Here is an 18,101-nt window from a genome sequence, read left to right as displayed (position 1 = left end):
CTGTCTTGTCATGTGCGCTTTGTATTTTTGTTTGTAATCTAAACGAAGAGGAAGCACAGTCAGCTTGAAAGGGAGCTCGATTTCTTAGGAGCTCCTCATCAGTAGGGCTACTCTAACAGCACACCAATGCTGTGTGACACCTGTTTGACACCATGGTTAAGGAGAAGTGCGAAAGGTTGAGGAAGGGCTGGTGTGGAGCCAGCCTCAGGAAATGTGGGAGGAATGGAGGGATGTTGTCCAAGCAGGCAAGGATGGGGCTCGGAATGTCAAGGCCCATTTGGCTCCTACGATGCTTAAGAGATGGGAGCATCTGTCACACGCGGAAAGGCTGAGAGAACTGGGCCTGTTCATGGTGGAGAAGGGAAGCCTGTGGGGGAATCTTTTTCAGTGGGCATAAATATCTGAAGGGAGGGTGTCAAGAGCTTTTCAGTGGTGCCTAGCAATAGGACGAGAGGCAACGGGCACAACCTGAAACCCAGGAAGTTCCGTCTGCCCAGAGGGAAAAACTTTCCTGTGAGTGTGACAGAGCCCGGGAACAGGTTTCCTGGGGAGATTGTGGGGTCTCCATCCTAGGAGACATTGCAGAGGCATCTGGATAGGGTCCTGGGCGATGGGCTTTAGATGACCCTCGTGGGCAGGGGCATTGACCACAATGATCTCCAGAGGTCCCTTCCAACCTCTGCTGTTGCGTGCTTCTGTGCTTCCTTGAACACAAGGCGGAGCGCAGGGCAGCTTCAGTCGTGCCATGCTGTCAGCCCTGTGCAGATGCACTTCATCCTCAGTCCAAGGCAAAAGGATCTGGAAAGCTCTGGCCACTTCAAGGCCTTCCTGACACAAAGAGCTTCTTTACCCTGTGCGGCATTGGCCTGAGGTTGCACTGCCACTTCCGAGCTGCCAGGCCCTGCTCCCTGCTAGTGCAGGTGCTGGTGCAGAACTGGGAGGGCAGAGGGAGACAGTGCCTGGGATGGTTCAGTCCAGCCTGCACCTGCATTCCCCCCCTGTATGGCCTGTTTCTCCCCACCGACTGCAGTGGGAACATGGGAGGATGCCACTTCCAGTCTGTGCCCTTTTTAGGTCCAGTGAATCAGGCACGGCCCCAGCCCTGCCCCCTTGTTTCCCTCCCACACAACGCCTGGAAGGGTGGCTGCTTCAGCATCTGCAGTAGGTAGCTAGGTGGACTGGGGGGGTCAAGGGGACCTGTGCTCGTGGCTGGCTGTACCAGCAAAGCAGTTCAGCCCAGCAATGCCTTGCAGGTCTCTCGGGCCTCCTCTAAGTTGTGGCAGCAGCCCTCACCCAAGGGCAGGGCAGTTCCCAGCACCTCGCTCCGCCTCGGAATGCACCCTCCATCCGACATCCGGGAGCCCTCTGCCAGGGCAGGAATGAAGGTGGCCAGCACCTGCTCACAGTCACTTCACAGCTGGTGGGAATCCTTCCCTGCCCAGACAGCCCCGCTGCCACGTGGGGACATTTTTCCCAGCTGCAGCACAACAGGCATCTAGTGTGCCTGAGCGTGGAGATTCAAAGCACCCCCATCCATAACGACACCGTCCTCCCCCACCGGTATGACAGCAGCAAAATTCCCTTCTTCCCTCGAGTGCAGCCAACTGCTGCTGCGTTTCTTCCTTTAATCCCAATGTGTTCAATCTTTCAATCAAGCTGGAAAAGGAGAGGAACTGCTAAAATGACCCTAGGTATTCACTGCCACCTGAGACCACACGGCATGGTCCACCTCGATGGCAACACACTGTCCCGGCCCCACAGCATCTGACCTCAGGGGGCCTGCACGGCCACAGCCTTGCTGCCATGCCCACTCCCTGCCCATGGCTTTCACTGCCCTGGTGCTTCTGGGGAAAAGAGGCAGAAGGTATCCAAAGCCTCACAGCTCACGGGGTTTGCCACACTGGCCTCCAAGCAGCCATGGTGCACCCAGGGCAGTGCAGGTGACAGGGGGAGACTTTGGTTGTCCTGTCTCAGTGTCTGCTCAGGTGAACCACATCTGTGGTTCAGTGCTTTCCAGCTCTGAATCAGGGAACGGGAGCCAGGGTTAAGCACATGGGAGGAGTCCCACAGGGCCCACACAAACCACTCTGACCCAAGCCAGGCTCTGTGCCAGCTCTTGTTTGGGCAGAAGGTCACAGGGGCCTTGAGCTCTCGTTTCAGGTTTCTCTTTACCTCAGGGGTGCACAAGTCCAGAGAGTGCAACTCCGTACTTGCATCCCACTAGGACACCGCAGGGCCTGCTTGCTGTCTGAGCAAGAGGCATTGGCCATGCAGGGCCCAGGTGGCTCGTGCGTCCATGTGGACTGTGCCTGTCAAAAAATACCACCCAGACCGTGAAGGCCAGGGAAGCAAGTGCAAGTGCTGGCTCCATGCAGAGGCACTCCTGGTCCAGCCCAGATGGAAGAGTCCAAGTAGGGGCAATGACAGAGCTTGGAAATCAAGTGTGCTGCACTCCCTGCTGTAGTGGGGCTGATTTCTTTCCAGCTGAGGTAGAAAACATAGTCAAACTGTGTATAAAGGACTGCTCCTGCCCACTCCACGGTGATCTTCCTCCTTGTCATTGTCTTTCCCATCTCCATAGCTCCCAGCAGCACAGTGGTGTGTGGCGCTTGTCCTTCTTCATGAGGTTGAAACAGCCGTGCCATAGTAACAGCAGCGTTGGCTTGCTTGTTGCCTGTGGCTGCATGTGTGTGGCTTACACTTGTGGTTTCCTGAACTACTCTTAGAGTACTACAATGCCAGGGGACATCTGTTTGACACCATGCTTAAGGAGAACTGCCAAAAGCTGAGGCAGGGCTTGTGTGGAGCCAGCCTCAGGAAACATGGGAGGAATAGAGGGATGTTGTCCGAGTAGGAAGGATGTGGCTCAAAAGGTCCAGGCCGAGACCCCGGCCCCTTTGGAGTTTAATGTGTTGAGGGATGTGAAGCAAGCAGGGCTTCTTTAAATCCATCAATAACCAAAGGAGGAGAAGGGAAGTTGTGGGCTCACTGCTGACCGGGGAAAGGGCCCTGGTGACAAAGCATGTTGGAAAGGCAGAGATCCTAAATGCTGCTTTGCTGCAGTCTTTCCTGCAAAGACGGGCCCTCCGCATATCCCAGGCCCTGGAGAGCAGGGAGAAAGCCTCAAGAGAGGCTGACTTTTCCAGATCCAGAGTAGCAAGTGTGGATTCCCAAAGGGGGAAATCATGCTTAACCAACGTGAGAGCCTTCTAGGATGGGACGCCTGGCTGGGTAGATGAGGGGAGAGCAGGGCAAGTTGTCTCCCTTGACTTGAGCAAGGCTTTGGACACTGTCTCCCATCACATCCTCACAGGCAAGCTGAGGAAGTGTGGGTTAGATGGGCAGACAGTGAGGTGGCTTGAAAACTGGCTGTCTGGCAGAGCTCAGAGGGTTGTGATGAGCAGCACAAAGTCTCGTTGGAGGCCTGTAGCTAGCGGTGTCTGCCAGGGGTCGCTGCTGGGTCCAGTATTGTTCATCTTCTTCCTCAGTGACGTGGATGAGGGGACAGAGTGCACCCACAGCAAGTGTGCTGATGATCGAAAACCAGGAGGAGTGGCTGATAGCCCAGAGTGCTGTGCTGCCCTTCCGAGGGAGCTCGACAGTCTGGGGAGATGGGCAGAGGGGAACCTCATGAAGTTGAATCAAGGGAAGTGCAGAGGCCTGCCCCTGGGGAGGAATACCCGCTGCAGCAGTAGAGGGTGGTGGCTGACCTGCTGGAAAGCAGCCGTGCAGAGAAGGACCTGGGAGGCCTGGTGGAGAACAAGCTGACCGTGAGCCAGCACCGTGCCCTTGTGGCCAAGAAGGCCAAGGGTATGCTGGGCTGCATTAGGCAGAGTGTTGTCAGCAGGTGGAGGGAGGTGATCCTTTGCCTCTACTGAGCCCTGGGGAGGCGTCGTCTGGAGTGCTGTGTGTGGTTCTGGACTCCCCAAGACGAGAGAGACATGGAGCTCCTGGAGTGAGTGCAGCAAAGGGCTCCTAAGATGCTGAAGGGACAGGAATATGTGTCATAACCTCCCTCCAAGACATCTCCACTTGTCACACTATTGTCCTGCCCTTGTGTTTGGGCTGCAGGCCTGCCTTACAGCAAGGGAAACCTCCAGCGAGGAGAGGAACCCTATCAGCTGCTCCACCAGTGCTGCATTGGGCAGCACTGCCAATGCTTGGCTCTTTCCGCAGAGCAGCGCTTGCTCCCTGGCAGTCTCTGACGTGGGCAGTGTGCACCACCAGCAATGGCAAATGTCAACCTGGTGCAGAGCTGCTCTGGGGCGGGTGAGGGCCACAGCAGCCAGGGTGCCATGTAGGGAGGCATCTCGGCTTAGGACAGTGCGGGCGGAAGCCCCCTAGCAGCAACAGCGATTAACTGGAGCCATGTGAGGCCGGCAGGAGAGTTACTGGCTCCATGCAACAGAGCTCACTCTGAGCAGGACATGCTCCTTGTCCACCCCAGCCACCCCCGGGATACAGCAATGTGCCCAAAGGCCTCACCTTGGGGCCGAGGCTGCAAACATTTTTTTATTTTTTTAATAGAAGAGAGAGAAATGCACAGTGGAAGCACAAATTCAGGCAGCGCCTGGAGGGCTGCGCAGGTGGGATGTTGGAGACACATCTCCATGGTGCCCATAGTCCCTGGCCGGCCCAAGTGGGCCGTTAGTGAGACAGACGATGCCTGCTGTGGTTGGCCTGTGGCTCATGGGGGCAGAGCCCCATGGCACCGTGTGTGTCCTCAGGGACTGCCACAGCGCGGCCCCGCCATGCTTACAGTGATGTCCTGGGGCCACTGACACCAACATCGTCGTAGCCCATGTCTCGGGGCGCTGAAGCTGGTGCATCTGTCGTGGCTCCTGGCAGCTCCAGGTGGCTCAGCGAGGGCCGGCTCCCCGCTGCGGACAGCATGGCCGGTGCCTCTAGGGGGCATTTCATCCCCCGGCTGCCAGGTCCAGGCCAGTGGTCCCCGCCATGCCCAGGCACCACCCACCGCCGCAATAGAGCACGGGGAGCCACCTCTCCCGGCGGGATGGCACAGCGCTGGGAATGGCAGTGCTGCTCTATGGGCTGTGGTGCCTCTTACCTTCCAGCACCGTGACCTCGGAGACATCTCCGTCACTCAACCCTGGAGAAGCGGCCTCTCCCGGGTGCAGCACGGCCGCGGCATCGTCATACCCATCCGGGGGGCCATGCCTGGGCAGGGCAGGGGTGTCTGCGACAGACGGGACAGTGAAATGAAGGCCAGGGCAGGGGTTGCGTTCTGCCAGCCCCCACTGGCCATGGAGCTGCGGGTGCCGACATGGGGGCTGGGCCTGCTGCATGGGGCTGCCAGCTCTCGAATGGAGCCAGCAGCCCAGAGGCTCGTTCCTAGCCATGAGTGTCGGCCCAGAAAATAACCAAGGGCCACGTGGCCATGCTGCACAGGCACCATGTGAGGCCCCTGCTGGCACTGGCTGCGGCATGACGGCTGCACCTCTCGGCACGCTGCAGCACGGCCCTGCACTCCAGCCCCGTACCTGCTGCTGTCGCGGGGCTGCTGACCTCCACGCTGTCACTGGTGTAATACGGCAGCTTTGCTGCTGAGCCTTCTGATGGAGAGCCTGGAGGATGGGGCGTTAGGAGAGGCTGCCCAGTCCCACGGCCTGGCCAGCACCCTGGGCAGGACAGCCTCACCACACAGCGGGGACTGTGAGGGGCCAGGATACAGACCTGCACTCCAGCTCCCCGTGGCCAGCACATGGCTGGGCTCCCAGCACAGCTGCTGCAGTGGGTGCGTGGGGGCCTCAGCGCAGAGACCTCCTTCCCCGGGAAGAGGCGCCGGCCTGGGCTGGCCCAAGCACGGGAGTCAGGGTGTACGCACCTGAGCCACTGGGCACCTCCTGGTAATCCGGCGTCAGAGTATAGTCGAGCTCCTCATAGACAGCTTCAGAGATTGTGTCCCCAGTTCTGCCAGGGCCTGGAAAGCAAGGGCAGCCATAACCCCAGGCCATGGGCACAGCACATGGGATGGTGGGGGTCACCAGCTGTGCCCCCGACAACCCTGTGGCCCAGCTCCACTGCTGTGCCCCATCCGCTGAGTGGCTCTGGTGCACCTGCCTGGCCCCCATGCTGCGCCGCGTCCTGCCCCTGCTCGGCACTGGCCTCCTGGCCTCCAACACTGCACCTGCCCCCAGGCTGTGCAGCCGGGCCGCCCCATGGCCGGGCAGACTGGCTCTGCCCTGGCGCCTCATCCTGGTAGATTCAGCCCCGGAGAACCCCAGTGCGACCCACCTCTGTGCCGAGCCATGGCGCGCCATGCCTGCACAGCGAGGGCCCCCAGGGCCAGGCAGAGCAGAGTGCCCAGGACAATGCAGAGGATGGTGGGCACTGCCATGGCCCCAGCACCTGCTGTGGGGCTCCTGTGAGCACCTGTGAGGACACCAAAACACGGCAGAGCTGGAGGGAGGCTGGGGACCCTGTCCCATCCTGCGTCACTGTGGATGCATAGGGGGATGCAGGGGAGTGGCTGGCGGGACAGCGAGGCCAAGGAGGGCACCCCTGGGCCAAAGGGCCAACCCCTGCATGAAGCCGAGGGGTGGCAGTGCCCGGGCAGCTGGGGTCTCCTTGCCAGAGCTGCTCCCCCTCCACTGGGCTGCGCCAGCCCGAGCTGGAGGGTCCCTGGGGCCACTGCGCTGGCAAAGCTGCCTGTGCAAGCTGTGCCGTCTGGGCATCCAGTTGCCCTGGCTGGCGTGGGAGTCACTCTGGTGCCACCAGGGTCCCCGTCACATGTGATGTGGGTGTCCCCAGGGGAGTCGCAGGGCTGCAGCTGCCAGGGTGCCGAGGGGCAGTGCCAGAGGGAGTCGGTCCCCAGCTCGCACTGCACCCAGGCCAGCCACGCAGGGCCTGAGCCCTGTGTGGTTGCTGGGGCAGATGCCAGTCGGCCCGTGGCCCCGCAGCCCAGCTGCTGGCACACCACGGCGGCTGTGGCGGGGCTGGTGCCATTGGCGCACACGCTGCCCCACGTCCCATTGTAGAAGACCTCCAGGCGCCCAGTGCAGCCACTGCTACCCGCCAGCCGCAGGACTGTGAGCTCTGCAAGGGGATAGCATGAGTGGGGCGGGGCACAGCTGAGCCAGGGCTGGGCAGACACCCCCACTCTTATGACCACGCCGCCCACCTCCCCGAGGCACTAAGAGAAGCACCCCAAGCAGCGGACACGCTGGGGCAGTGGGGCAAAGGCACCATCTCGCTCCCCGGGAGTGCCCAGGGTGTGGGGAGCTGGTCAGGGAGGCCGGTGGGGAGGGCTGGCACCACGGCCAGTCCCATAGCCCTGCTACGTCTGGCCCCAGTGGAGGATGCCACTGACCTGAGCAAACGGCTGCTGCGCCAGCACCCTGCTTGCAACCACGCTGCCCTGGGGCTGGGGCCAGGGCCGGGCAGTCCCAGAGTGTCGCCTCGGTCCCGGAGCACCCACCGGCGCCCAGCCACACTGGCCCCGAGCCCCGGCCGTAGCGGGCTGAGCCGGGCACTGCCAGGGCCTTGCCGCAGCCCAGCTGGCGGCAGACGACGGCGGCGTCCCAGAGGTCCCAGGCGTCCTCACAGACATGGATCCAGGCCCCCTGCACGTAGACCTCCACTCTCCCAGCACAGCGCCCAGGGCCGCTCGCCAGCCGCACCCGCCGGCTCCCTGCAGCCAGAGACAGCCCGGGATGGGGCAGCCACTCAGGCCCCTGTGACACCCCGGGGCCCTTCCCAGCACACTCACCTGAGCACACAACCACCGCCTCCTCGGTGTGGCCCGATGGCACGGCGCTGGGCAGCGTGGCATTGCACTGGGCCAGGTGGGTCTCCGTGCCTGCACACTGGAGCCCGCTCAGCCCCAGGGGACTCGAGCCTGGCTGCAGCACTGGGGCGGTGTAGGCCTTCTGCACCGTGCCGCACCGGAGCTGCCGGCACACCACGCTGGCACCGCTGTCATCCCACTGCTGTGGCAGGACTCGGCCCCAGGCCCCACCCAGGGCCACCTCCAGGTGCCCGTCACAGCGGCTCTCCCCATCCACCAGCCGCAGGGGTTCAGTGCCACCTGTCCCCACACAGAGGGGAGATGTCCTGAGGCACTGTGGGGACCGTGGGGTGCCAAGGAGCCCCACAGCTTGCCGGGGGACAGCACGGCCCCACTGCCCTCCTCCTGCCCATGTGCCTGCTGCCCTGTGTGTGGGCTCAGCCCTCCTCCTGCCCTGACATGGCCCTGCTTCCCCACATGGGCCCTGTGCCCCACAGCTCCTGCTGGCAGTGAGAAGGAGGGGCACCCCTCCATTTGGGGTGCTGGGTCCCCTCCCCACAGCAGGCCCTCCTGTCTGACGCCACCTGCCCCACACGCACCTGAGCAATTGACTGCGGCAGCGTGGCCCAGTGAGCAGGCGGGGGTCCCCAGCGCCATGGCAGGGCACTCTCCCAGGTGGGACTCGGTCCCGCTGCAGTGAAATGTGTCCTGCCACAGCGGGCCGCTCCCTGTCCCAAAATACCCTCTGCGAGGCACGGAGGCAGCAAAGCCGCAGCCGAGGTGGTGGCAGAGCACCTGGGCATCGGGCATGTCCCAGCCGGCATCGCAGAGGGAGCCCCAGGTGCCGCGTGCCTCCAGCTCCACCCGCCCTGCGCACACCGTGCTGCCGTTCACCAGCCTGAAGCCTGTGTAGGCTGGGAGGGAGAAAGGGTGCTGCAGACGATGGCCCTGTGCAGCTACAATGGTGGGGGCACACAGGCATGGCAGCCCTCTGCCTCTCCATGCCCTGGGGGCTGCCACAAGCCAGCCCACAGCCTCCCTGCCCCGTCCCTGCCCTGGGCACCCCTGTCCCCGCTGCCCGTCTCCCCATGCCCCCCGCTGCAGCCTCTGCCCCGTGCCCTGCTCTCTTACGGGAGCAGATGATGCCGGCGTCACTGGTGTGCGTGCAGCCCTGGCCGTGGGGCAGCCTGCGGGTGCAGGCAGACAGGAGGGATTCGTTGCCTGCACACTCAAATCCCCCGTCCCAGATGGGCCCAGCTCCTGCCCCAAAGTGTGCTGCCCCAGTGATGGCCAGAGCGGCTCCACAGCCCAGCTCCTTGCAGATGACATGGGCAGCGTTGAGGTCCACGTGGGCCTTGCAGAGGGTTGCCCAGCCTCGGCCCTGCCTGACCTCCACACGACCCGAGCAGGCGCTGTCCCCACCGACCAGCTGCACAAACCCTGCCGGGGAAGAGAGTGTGGGGTCGCCTGGAGGTCCCTGGGACATGTTGGGGGGTTGTGGAGGGGCTGCCACCAGAGCTTTGGTGCTGGCACAGGTGGCCCCCGGGGGCGAGACAGCCTGGGCTGTGACCACCACAGCTCTTACCTTGGCAGACCACGCCAACATCCCAGCTATGGCTTCCATTGTACAGCTCCCATCCCTTGATAGTACATTCCCAGAGGGCGGACTCATCCCCGCGACAGTCAACGACAGCCAGATGAATTGGTCCAGACCCTTTCCCAAAGCGGCTCCAGGCATGGGCGCTTTTGGCTGAGCCACAGCCCAGCTGCTGACACACCACCTCGGCATCTTCCATGTCCCATTCATTATCTGCCACCGTCCCCCACTGGCCCCGCAGCTTCACCTCCACTCTGCCGGCACAGGGACCACCTCCATTCACCAGCCTCAGCTCCACAGCATCTGCATTAGAGGTGCCCTCAGGGCATGAGAGTGCTGCCCTCCAGCGCCACTCCCACACCCGGGGAGTCCCTGGTGGGGAGGCCCTGGGCATGGCCATAATGGCTCCCAACCGCGCGCAGCCAAAGGGCTGCCCCCCAGCACAGTCACCTAATCCCTCACCTGAGCATGTCACCCCCACGTCCCAGTCATGTCCGCAGTAGTGCTGGCCCCAGCCATAGTGGGAGCAGTGGTGGAGCGCTGTCTCGGTGCCACGGCAGAAGAAGGGTTGCAGCCAAATCCGGCCAGCCCCTGCCCCAAATGGGGTGTATGGGGAAGTCCTGGCCACGGTGCCACATCCCAGCTGCCTGCAGACCACGGAGGCCCCGCGGACATCCCAGATGAAGTCATAGCTGCACACGGTGCCCCACTGGCCCTCGTGCTTCACCTCCACCCGGCCAGCGCAGCGGCTGCCTCCATCAACCAGTCTCAGCTCCCCGGTGCCTGTGGGTGCCCATGTGGGACCACAAAGGAGGATGTGGAGCCCCCGCATGATGCCACGGGTGCCTGGTGCAGCCTGCCCTGCCAGGTTGGCCCAGGGGGCTATGTCCCACAGCTGTTCCCTGCCCTGATGGCCTCCACTCCCCACTGTGGGGCTGGCTCTTGGGCCCTGGCATATGGCCGTGTATGTGGAAAAGCCCTGGGGGCACTGCAGGATGCGAGCTGTGAAGAAAGGCAGGGCCATATCCAGCCCCTGAATGTCCAGCACCTGACGCAAGGGGAAAACTGTGGGGCATGCATACTGCCACATGTGCTCAGTGTTTGGCCCCACTGCAAAAACCCTGTCCCCAGCACACCCCAGGCACCGCGAGTGCCCGAGAGCTGTCCAGGTGGGATGTCTCCACTGGTGTCCTTGGGAAGCCTGCCCAGCAGGTCACACACAGGCCCATGGGGGCCACCCCAGCCCCATCGTGTCTTCCCCATCCCCAGGGCTGCCTCCCACTCTCGACATGAAGGCAGGCAGCTCCAGTCCCGGGGAGCCCGCAGGCACTCACCCCTGCAGAGCTGCACGCACAGCAGCAGTCCCAGTGCGCTGGCAAGGAGCTGGCTGATGGTGGCCATCCCAAACACCTCCTGCCCCATGGTGCAGCCTCCAGCTCCTGCTTGCCTCCTGGGCCACCAGAGGCCCCCGCTATGGGGAGGGCAATATATAGGCAGAAGCGCAGGCCCCGCTGCCAGGGCAGCCAATCAACAGCGTTAGGCACCTTTTGAGACGTTATCAGGAGGGTTATCTCCCATCTGACAGAGCCCCAGCCTCCAATAACCTTCTCCATCCCTGTGCATGCCCATATATGCGTCTCGGCTCCACTTCTGCCATCACACGCACCCCACCAGTGGGTGGGTGCCTGCCTGGCTGTCCCCGTGGGGAGCCTGATGATGATCTGAGCAGGACTCCCCACCTGGGTGCTGCAGTGGGTGCAGGGTGTGTGGGCCCTTCCTATGCCTGATCCCACATGGGTCTGGGTGTGTCACACTGTGCCAGGGAGCGTTGCAAGAGCCCTGCCCCAACAAGGACTGTCCTGTGCTGCGGGCAGCATCTGCTGCAGGCTCCTTGCTCACTGGTCCCTCCTCACTGCAGCCCTCCACATGGGGCAGGCACTGGGGCTGGCTCTGGGCTAGATAGCTCCAGGGCGGCACCAAGTCAAGCCCAGCCCCAGGCTCCATGGCACATTGGCAGGGGGGCCTGGACCCCTCACAGCAGCTTGCAGGCGGATGGAGGTGCTGCCCAGCTGCCTGCAGGCCTGTGCCCCTCAGCCCCACAGTCCCCATGGCAGCCACGCTTGCCCCATGCAGTGACGGGGAAGGAAGGAGTTGGTTCCCCCACTGCACACCAGCTCCCAAGGGGAAGCAGCTGTGGCAGCCCGAGTGCTGCTCTGTGTCAGAGCACATGCATCTGCTGGGCCTGCTGAACAGCCAGCATCTCAGCACCTGCTTCTGTTTCTGCTCAGCCAGCTGCATTTCAGAGTATGATAACGCTAGGCTTCTGTGTATCAGTATCTGTTTGCAGTGCCACTGCCACAGAGACCTGGAGCAAATCCAGAGTGACTGAGGGCCTCTTCAGACAAATCTGAGGGATATGGGAGACTGGTGTTGGTTCCCTTGAGCCTGCTAGTCAAGGGGACATTTTGGGTAGGAGTGGAGACCTCCCCCAGCTTAATATCGCTCTGTGTGGGTGGCATCACTGGCAGGGCTTTGCCTTTGTGATCATCACATTTAACCTCCCCAGCACCTACCTGAGTGTAGGGCAGCCAGCAGGGAATGAAGGAGAGCCTCCAGCAAGCACAAGCCTCTGTTGCGAGGCTCAGGAGATGAGCTGATTCCTCAGGAGGGTGGCCCGGCTAAGCTGGCCTGAGCTCCAGTGAAAAAGGGCACATAGAGGAGGAGGAAGGGAGGAGGAGCTTTGCCAACAAGGTCTCCCTGGTTGCTGTGCTTAGGGAAAGGGCTCAGGCAGGAGAGGAGGGTCCAGTAGTGCATGAGAATCAAGCTTGCCTGCAAGAACTCTCTTATCATGTGTGCTCTGTATTTCTGTTTGTACTCTGAAGCAAGAGGAAGCACAGTCAGCTTGAAATGGAGCTCGATTTCTTAGGAGCTCCTCATCAATAGGACTACTCTAACAGCACTCCAATGCTGTGTGACACCTGTTTGACACCATGGTTAAGGAGAACTGCCAAAAGCTGAGGAAGGGCTGGTGTGGAGCCAGCCTCAGGAAATGTGGGAGGAATGGAGGGATGTTGTCCAAGCAGGCAAGGATGGGGCTCGGAATGTCAAGGCCCATTTGGCTCCTACGATGCTTAAGGGATGGAAGCACGTCACACGCGGAAAGGCTGGGAGAACTGGGCCTGTTCATGGTGGAGAAGGGAAGCCTGTGGGGGAATCTTTATCAGTGGGCATAAATATCTGCAGGGAGGGTGTCAAGAGCTTTTCAGTGGTGCCCAGCGATAGGATGAGAGGCAACGGGCACAACCTGAAACCCAGGAAGTTCCGTCTGCCCAGCAGGAAAAGCTTCTTTCCTGTGAGTGTGACAGAGCCCGGGAACAGGTTTCCTGGGGAGGCTGTGGAGTCTCCATCTTTGGAGGCATTGCAGAGGCGTCTGGATAGGGTCCTGGGCGATGGGCTTTAGATGACCCTCATGGGCAGGGGCATTGGCCTCGATGATCTCCAGAGGTCCCTTCCAACCTCTGCCGTTGTGTGCTTCTGTGCTTCCGTGAACACAAGGCAGAGCGCAGGGCAGCTTCAGTCGTGCCACGCTGTCGGCCTTGTGCCGATGCGCTTAATTGTCACCCCAAGGCAAAAGGATCTGGAAAGCTCTGGCCACTTCAAGGCCTTCCTGACACAAAGGGTTTCTTTACCCTGTGTGGTATTGGCCTGAGGTTGTAATGCCACTGCTGAGCTATCAGGCCCTGCTCCCTGCTAGTGCAGGTGCTGCTACAGAGCTGGGAGGGCAGAGGGAGACAGTGCCTGGGATGGTTCAGTCCAGCCTGCACCTGTGTTCCCCCCTCTCCCCGTACGGCCTGTTTCTCCCCACTGACTGCAGTGGGAACATGAGATGATGCCACTTCTGGTCTGTGCCCTTTTCAGGTCCGGTGAATCAGGCACAGCCCCAGCCCTGCCCCCTTGTTTCCCTCCCGCACAATGTCTGGAAGGGTGGCTGCTTCAGCATCTGCAGTAGGTAGCTAGGTGGACTGGGGAGTCAAGGGGACCTGTGCTCGTGGCTGGCTGTACCAGCAAAGCAGTTCAGCCCAGAAATGCCTTGCAGGTCTCTCAGGCCTCCTCTAAGCTGTGGCAGCAGCACCCACCCAAGGGCAGGGGAATTCCCAGCACCTTGCTCCACCTCAGAATGGACCCTCCATCCAACATCCTGGAGTCTTCTGCCAGGGCAGGGATGAGGGTGGCCAGCACCTGTCCACAGTTGCATCACAGCTGGTGGGAATCCCTCTCTGCCCAGGCAAGCTCAGCTGCCACGTGGGGACATTTTTCCCAGCTGCAGCACAACAGACAGCTCCAGTGCCCCAGTGTGGGGATTTTCCCACTGTGTACAGACACCAGGGACGAGGTGCAGACCAGCAACTGAGTCAGGGCTCTCGCAGGACACATCCTACCTTGGCTGCAAACCTCAGTGCATAGCCACTTGCTTCCCTAGTTGAAAGAGTAGCAGGTCACAGCAACAGAAGCTGTCGGGAAGTGGACTAGTGGCAGGGGCTTGTCAGACCTCAGCATTCCGGTATGGGCTGCATACAAATGCCAGCAGGCCTTGCAGAGAGACAAGAGTGGCATAGAAAGCTCATGCAGCATATGCACTGACCACATAGACCTTCTGTGTTTAACTGGTGGGACAATCACGGGAGGTATCAAAGCTGTGAGCTGATTATAGAGATGGAAGTGCAGCAGTTGGGAAGCCAGAGAGGGATATTTAGTATTGAGAGACGTGCATTCAGCTTTCTTCCCAGGCCCGCTTTGTACCCCTTGTGGGTGATGCCTCCAATCACGGACACAAACCGCGTGCCTTGCTGTCTTGGATGGGGCCAACGCTTGGTGGCAGGCAGGAAGGCAGGCCATAGCCTTCCTCTGAGACATCTCCATCTTGTGTTTTGGCTGCAGGCCTCCCTTACAGCAAGGGAAACCTCCAGCCCATGGCTGCAAGTCTCTGACTTACACTTGTGGTTTCCTGAACTACGCTTAGAGCACTCCAATGCCAGGGGACATCTGTTTGACACCATGCTTAAGGAGAACTGCCAAAAACCGAGACAGGGCTTGTGTGGAGCCAGCCTCAGGAAACGTGGGAGGAATAGAGGGATGTTGTCCAAGCAGGCAAGGATGAGGCTTGGAATGTCCAGGCCGAGGTCCCTTTGGAGTTTAATATGTTGAAGGATGTGAAGGACAGCAAGCAGGGCTTCCTTAAATCCACTGGTAATTGAGGAGGAGAATGGAAATTGTGGGCCCGCTGCCGACTGGGGCAGGGGCCCTGGTGACAAAGCATGTAGAAAAGGCAGAGATCCTGAATGCTGCTTTGCTGCAGTCTTTCCTGTGAAGACTGGCCCTCCCCACATCCCAGGCCCTGTAGAGCAGCTGCCGGTGCCCAGCCACACTGGTCCAGAGCCCTGGCCATAGTGGGCCAAGCCGGGCACTGCCAAGGCCTCACCGCAGCCCAGCTGGTGGCAGACGACGGCGGCGTCCCAGATGCAGCTCCAGGCCCCCTGGACATAGACCTCCACTCTGCTGGGGCAGAACCTGGGGCCGCTCACCAGCCGCACCTGTCGTCTCCCTGCAGCCAGAGACAGCCCAGGCTGGGGCAGCTGCTCGGGCCCCTGTGGTGCCCTGGGGCCCTTCCCGGCACACGCGCCTGAGCACACAACCGCCGTCTCCTGGGTGCGGCCTGGTGGCACAGAGCTGTGCAGTGTGGCATTGCACTGGGCCAGGCCTTGGTCCCAGGCCCCACCCAGGGCCACCTCCAGGCGCCCGTCACAGCGGCTCTCCCCATCCACCAGCCTCAGGGGTTCAGCACCACCTGGCCCCACACAGAGGGGAGATGTCCTGAGGCACTGTGGGGACCGTGGGGTGCCAAGGAGCCCCACAGCTTGCCGGGGGACAGCACGGCCCCACTGCCCTCCTCCTGCCCATGTGCCTGCTGCCCTGTGTGTGGGCTCAGCCCTCCTCCTGCCCTGACATGGTCCTGCTTCCCCAGACGGGCTCTGTGCCCCACAGCTCCTGCTGGCAGTGGGAGGGAGGGGCACTCCTCCTTTTTGGGGTGCTGGGCCCCCTCCCCAGGAGGCCCTCCTGTCTGACGCCACCTGCCCCACACGCACCTGAGCAATTGACTGCGGCAACATGGCCGAGCGAGCAGGCAGGGGTCCCCAGCGCCATGGCAGGGCACTCTCCCAGGTGGGACTCGGTCCCACAGCAGTGAAAAGTGTCCCGCCACAGCGGGCCGCTCCTTGTCCCGAAACACCCTCCGTGGGACACGGAGGTGGCAAAGCCACAGCCGAGGTGGTGGCAGAGCACCTGCGTGTCAGGCATGTCCCAGCCGGCATCGCAGAGGGAGCCCCAGGTGCCGTGCGCCTCCAGCTCCACCTGCCCTGTGCACTCTGTGCTGCCGTTCACCAGTCTGAAGCCCGTGTAGGCTGGGAGGGAGAAAGGGTGCTGGAGACGAAGTCCTCATGTCCCCTGCTCTGCAATGATGGGGGCATGCAGGCATGGCAGCCCTCTGCCTCCCCACGCCCTGGGTGCTGCCGCAAGCCAGCCCACAGCAAACCTGGTGGAATAGAGGGATGTTGTCTGAGTAGGCAGCGGTGGGTCTTGGAAGTTAATGGCCCCTTTGGAGTTTAATGTGTTGAGGGATGTGAAGGACAGCAAGCTGGGCTTCTTTAAATCCATCGATAACCAAAGGAGGAGAAGGGAAGTTGTGGGCCCACTGCTGACCAGGGCAGTGGCCCTGGTGACAAAGCATACGGAAAAGGCAGAGATCCTGAATGCTGCTTTGCTGCAGTCTTTCCTGCAAAGACCGGCCCTCCGCACATCCCAGGCCCTGGAGAGCAGGGAGAGAGCCTGGAGAAAGGACGACTTTTCCTTGGTGGAGGAGGATGGACTTAGGGATCACTGAAGCAAACTGGACATCCACAAGTCCATGAGCCCTCATGGCATGCCCCCAGGGGTGCTGACGAGCTGGCCAAGGTCCTTGCTAGGCCCCTCTCAGTCCTCTTTGGAAGGTGCTGGAGATCAGGAGAGGTGCCTGAGGCCTGGAAGAGAGCCAATGCCACTCCAGTCTTCAAAAAGGGCAAGAAGGAGGGTGCAGGGAAGTACACGCTGGGCAGCCTCACCTTGATCCCTGCCAAGGTGATGGAGCAGCTCATCCTGGACACCACTGGCAAGCATGGGGAGGCTAAGAAAGTGATCCAGAGTAGCAAGCGTGGATTCCCAAAGGGGGAAGTCATGCTTAACCAGTGTGAGAGCCTTCTAGGATGGGACACCTGGCTGGGTAGATGAGGGGAGAGCAGGGCAAGTTGTCTCCCTTGACTTGAGCAAGGCTTTGGACACTGTCTCCCATCACATCCTCACAGGCAAGCTGAGGAAGTGTGGGTTAGATGGGCAGACAGTGAGGTGGCTTAAAACTGGCTGTCTGGCAGAGCTCAGAGGGTTGTGATGAGCAGCACAAAGTCTCGTTGGAGGCCTGTAGCTAGCGATGTCTGCCAGGGGTCCCTGCTGGGTGCAGTATTGTTCATCTTCTTCCTCAGTGATGTGGATGAAGGGACAGAGTGCACCCACAGCAAGTGTGCTGATGATCCAAGGATGATCCTGAGAGGAGTGGCTGATACCCCAGAGTGCTGTGCTGCCCTTCCGAGGGAGCTCAACAGTCTGGAGAGATGGGCAGAGGGGAACCTCATGAAGCTGAATCAAGGGAAGTGCAGAGGCCTGCCCCTGCAGCAGTAGAGGGTGGTGGCTGACCTGCTGGAAAGCAGCCGTGCAGAGAAGGACCTGGGAGGCCTGGTGGACAACAAGCTGACCGCGAGCCAGCACTGTGCCCTTGTGGCCAAGAAGGCCAAGGGTATGCTGGGCTGCATTAGGCAGAGTGTTGTCAGCAGGTGGAGGGAGGTGATCCTTTGCCTCTACTGAGCCCTGGGGAGGCCACGTCTGGAGTGCTGTGTGCAGTTCTGGGCTCCCCGAGACAATAGAGACATGGAGCTCCTGGAGCGAGTGCAGCAAAGGGCTCCTAAGATGCTGAAGGGACGGGAGCATGTGTCATGCGAGGAAAGGCTGAGAGAGCTGGGCCTGTTCATGGTGGAGGAGAGAAGCCTGAGTGGGGGGATTTTTATTGATTAGTATAACTATGTGAAGGGAGTGTGTGAAGAGGATGGGGCCAGACTCTTTTCAGTGGTACCCAATGATGCCCGCAATGAAGGAGACAAAGTGTGTGCCTTCCTCTCCTATATGGGGCATGTGCTTGTTGGCAGGCAGGAGGGCAGACTGTAGCCTCCCTCTCGGACGTCTGCCCCTGTAACACTACTGTCCTGCCTTTGTGTTTGGGCTGCAGGCCTGCCTTACAGCAAGGGAAACCTCCAGTGAGGAGAGGAAGCCTGCCAGCTGCTCCACCATGGCCGCATCGGGCAGCGCTGTTGATGGTCGGCTCTTTCCACAATGCCGTGCTCACTCCATGGCAGCCCCTGCCATGGACAGTGTGCCCCACCTGCGATGGCAAATGTCAGCCTGGTACAGCACTGCCCTACGGCAGGTGTGGGCCACAGCAGCTGGGGCACCATGCGGGGAGGCATCCCGGTGTAGGGCATCGTGGACGAAACACCGGCAGCAGCGACTGTGATTAACCAGAGCTGGGTGAGGGCAGCTGGAGAGTTACTGGCTCTGCGCGAGAAGGCTCATGCTGAGCAGGACGTGCTTCGTGTCTGCCCCAGCCACCCCTGGGAGATG

At 61.2% G+C, this 18,101-nt stretch overlaps 1 protein-coding gene across 1 annotated transcript; it reads right to left on the bottom strand.

Moving 5' to 3' along the window:
- Window positions 1-4,755: 4,755 nt before the first annotated feature.
- Window positions 4,756-17,962, bottom strand: LOC135328605 (scavenger receptor cysteine-rich type 1 protein M130-like). The gene is made up of 13 exons (XM_064513486.1): window positions 17,863-17,962; window positions 15,488-15,802; window positions 14,771-15,189; window positions 9,333-10,392; window positions 8,879-9,187; window positions 7,730-8,047; window positions 7,439-7,651; window positions 6,751-7,056; window positions 6,256-6,393; window positions 5,846-5,941; window positions 5,502-5,585; window positions 5,069-5,197; window positions 4,756-4,880 (listed from the first exon to the last, which is right to left on the bottom strand). Exons 1-13 carry the CDS (start codon window positions 17,960-17,962, stop codon window positions 4,756-4,758), a joined length of 3,612 nt encoding a protein of 1,203 aa, XP_064369556.1.
- Between the last annotated feature and the right edge of the window lie 139 nt (window positions 17,963-18,101).

This window comes from Dromaius novaehollandiae, chromosome 5, assembly GCF_036370855.1.
Source record: "Dromaius novaehollandiae isolate bDroNov1 chromosome 5, bDroNov1.hap1, whole genome shotgun sequence".
In the NCBI taxonomy this organism is placed as follows: domain Eukaryota; kingdom Metazoa; phylum Chordata; class Aves; order Casuariiformes; family Dromaiidae; genus Dromaius; species Dromaius novaehollandiae.
This window is presented reverse-complemented; position numbering and strand designations above follow the sequence as displayed.

Coding starts and splice junctions, on each gene's coding strand:
- LOC135328605 (XM_064513486.1), bottom strand. CDS start 17,962: ATGCCCTACACCGGGATGCCTCCCCGCATGGTGCCCCAGCTGCTGTGG. Junction 7,652..7,729: donor GGCGGTGGTTGTGTGCTCAG/GTGAGTGTGCTG, acceptor CTCTGGCTGCAG/GGAGCCGGCGGGTGCGGCTG. Junction 5,586..5,845: donor GGAGGTGCCCAGTGGCTCAG/GTGCGTACACCC, acceptor CCCATCCTCCAG/GCTCTCCATCAGAAGGCTCA.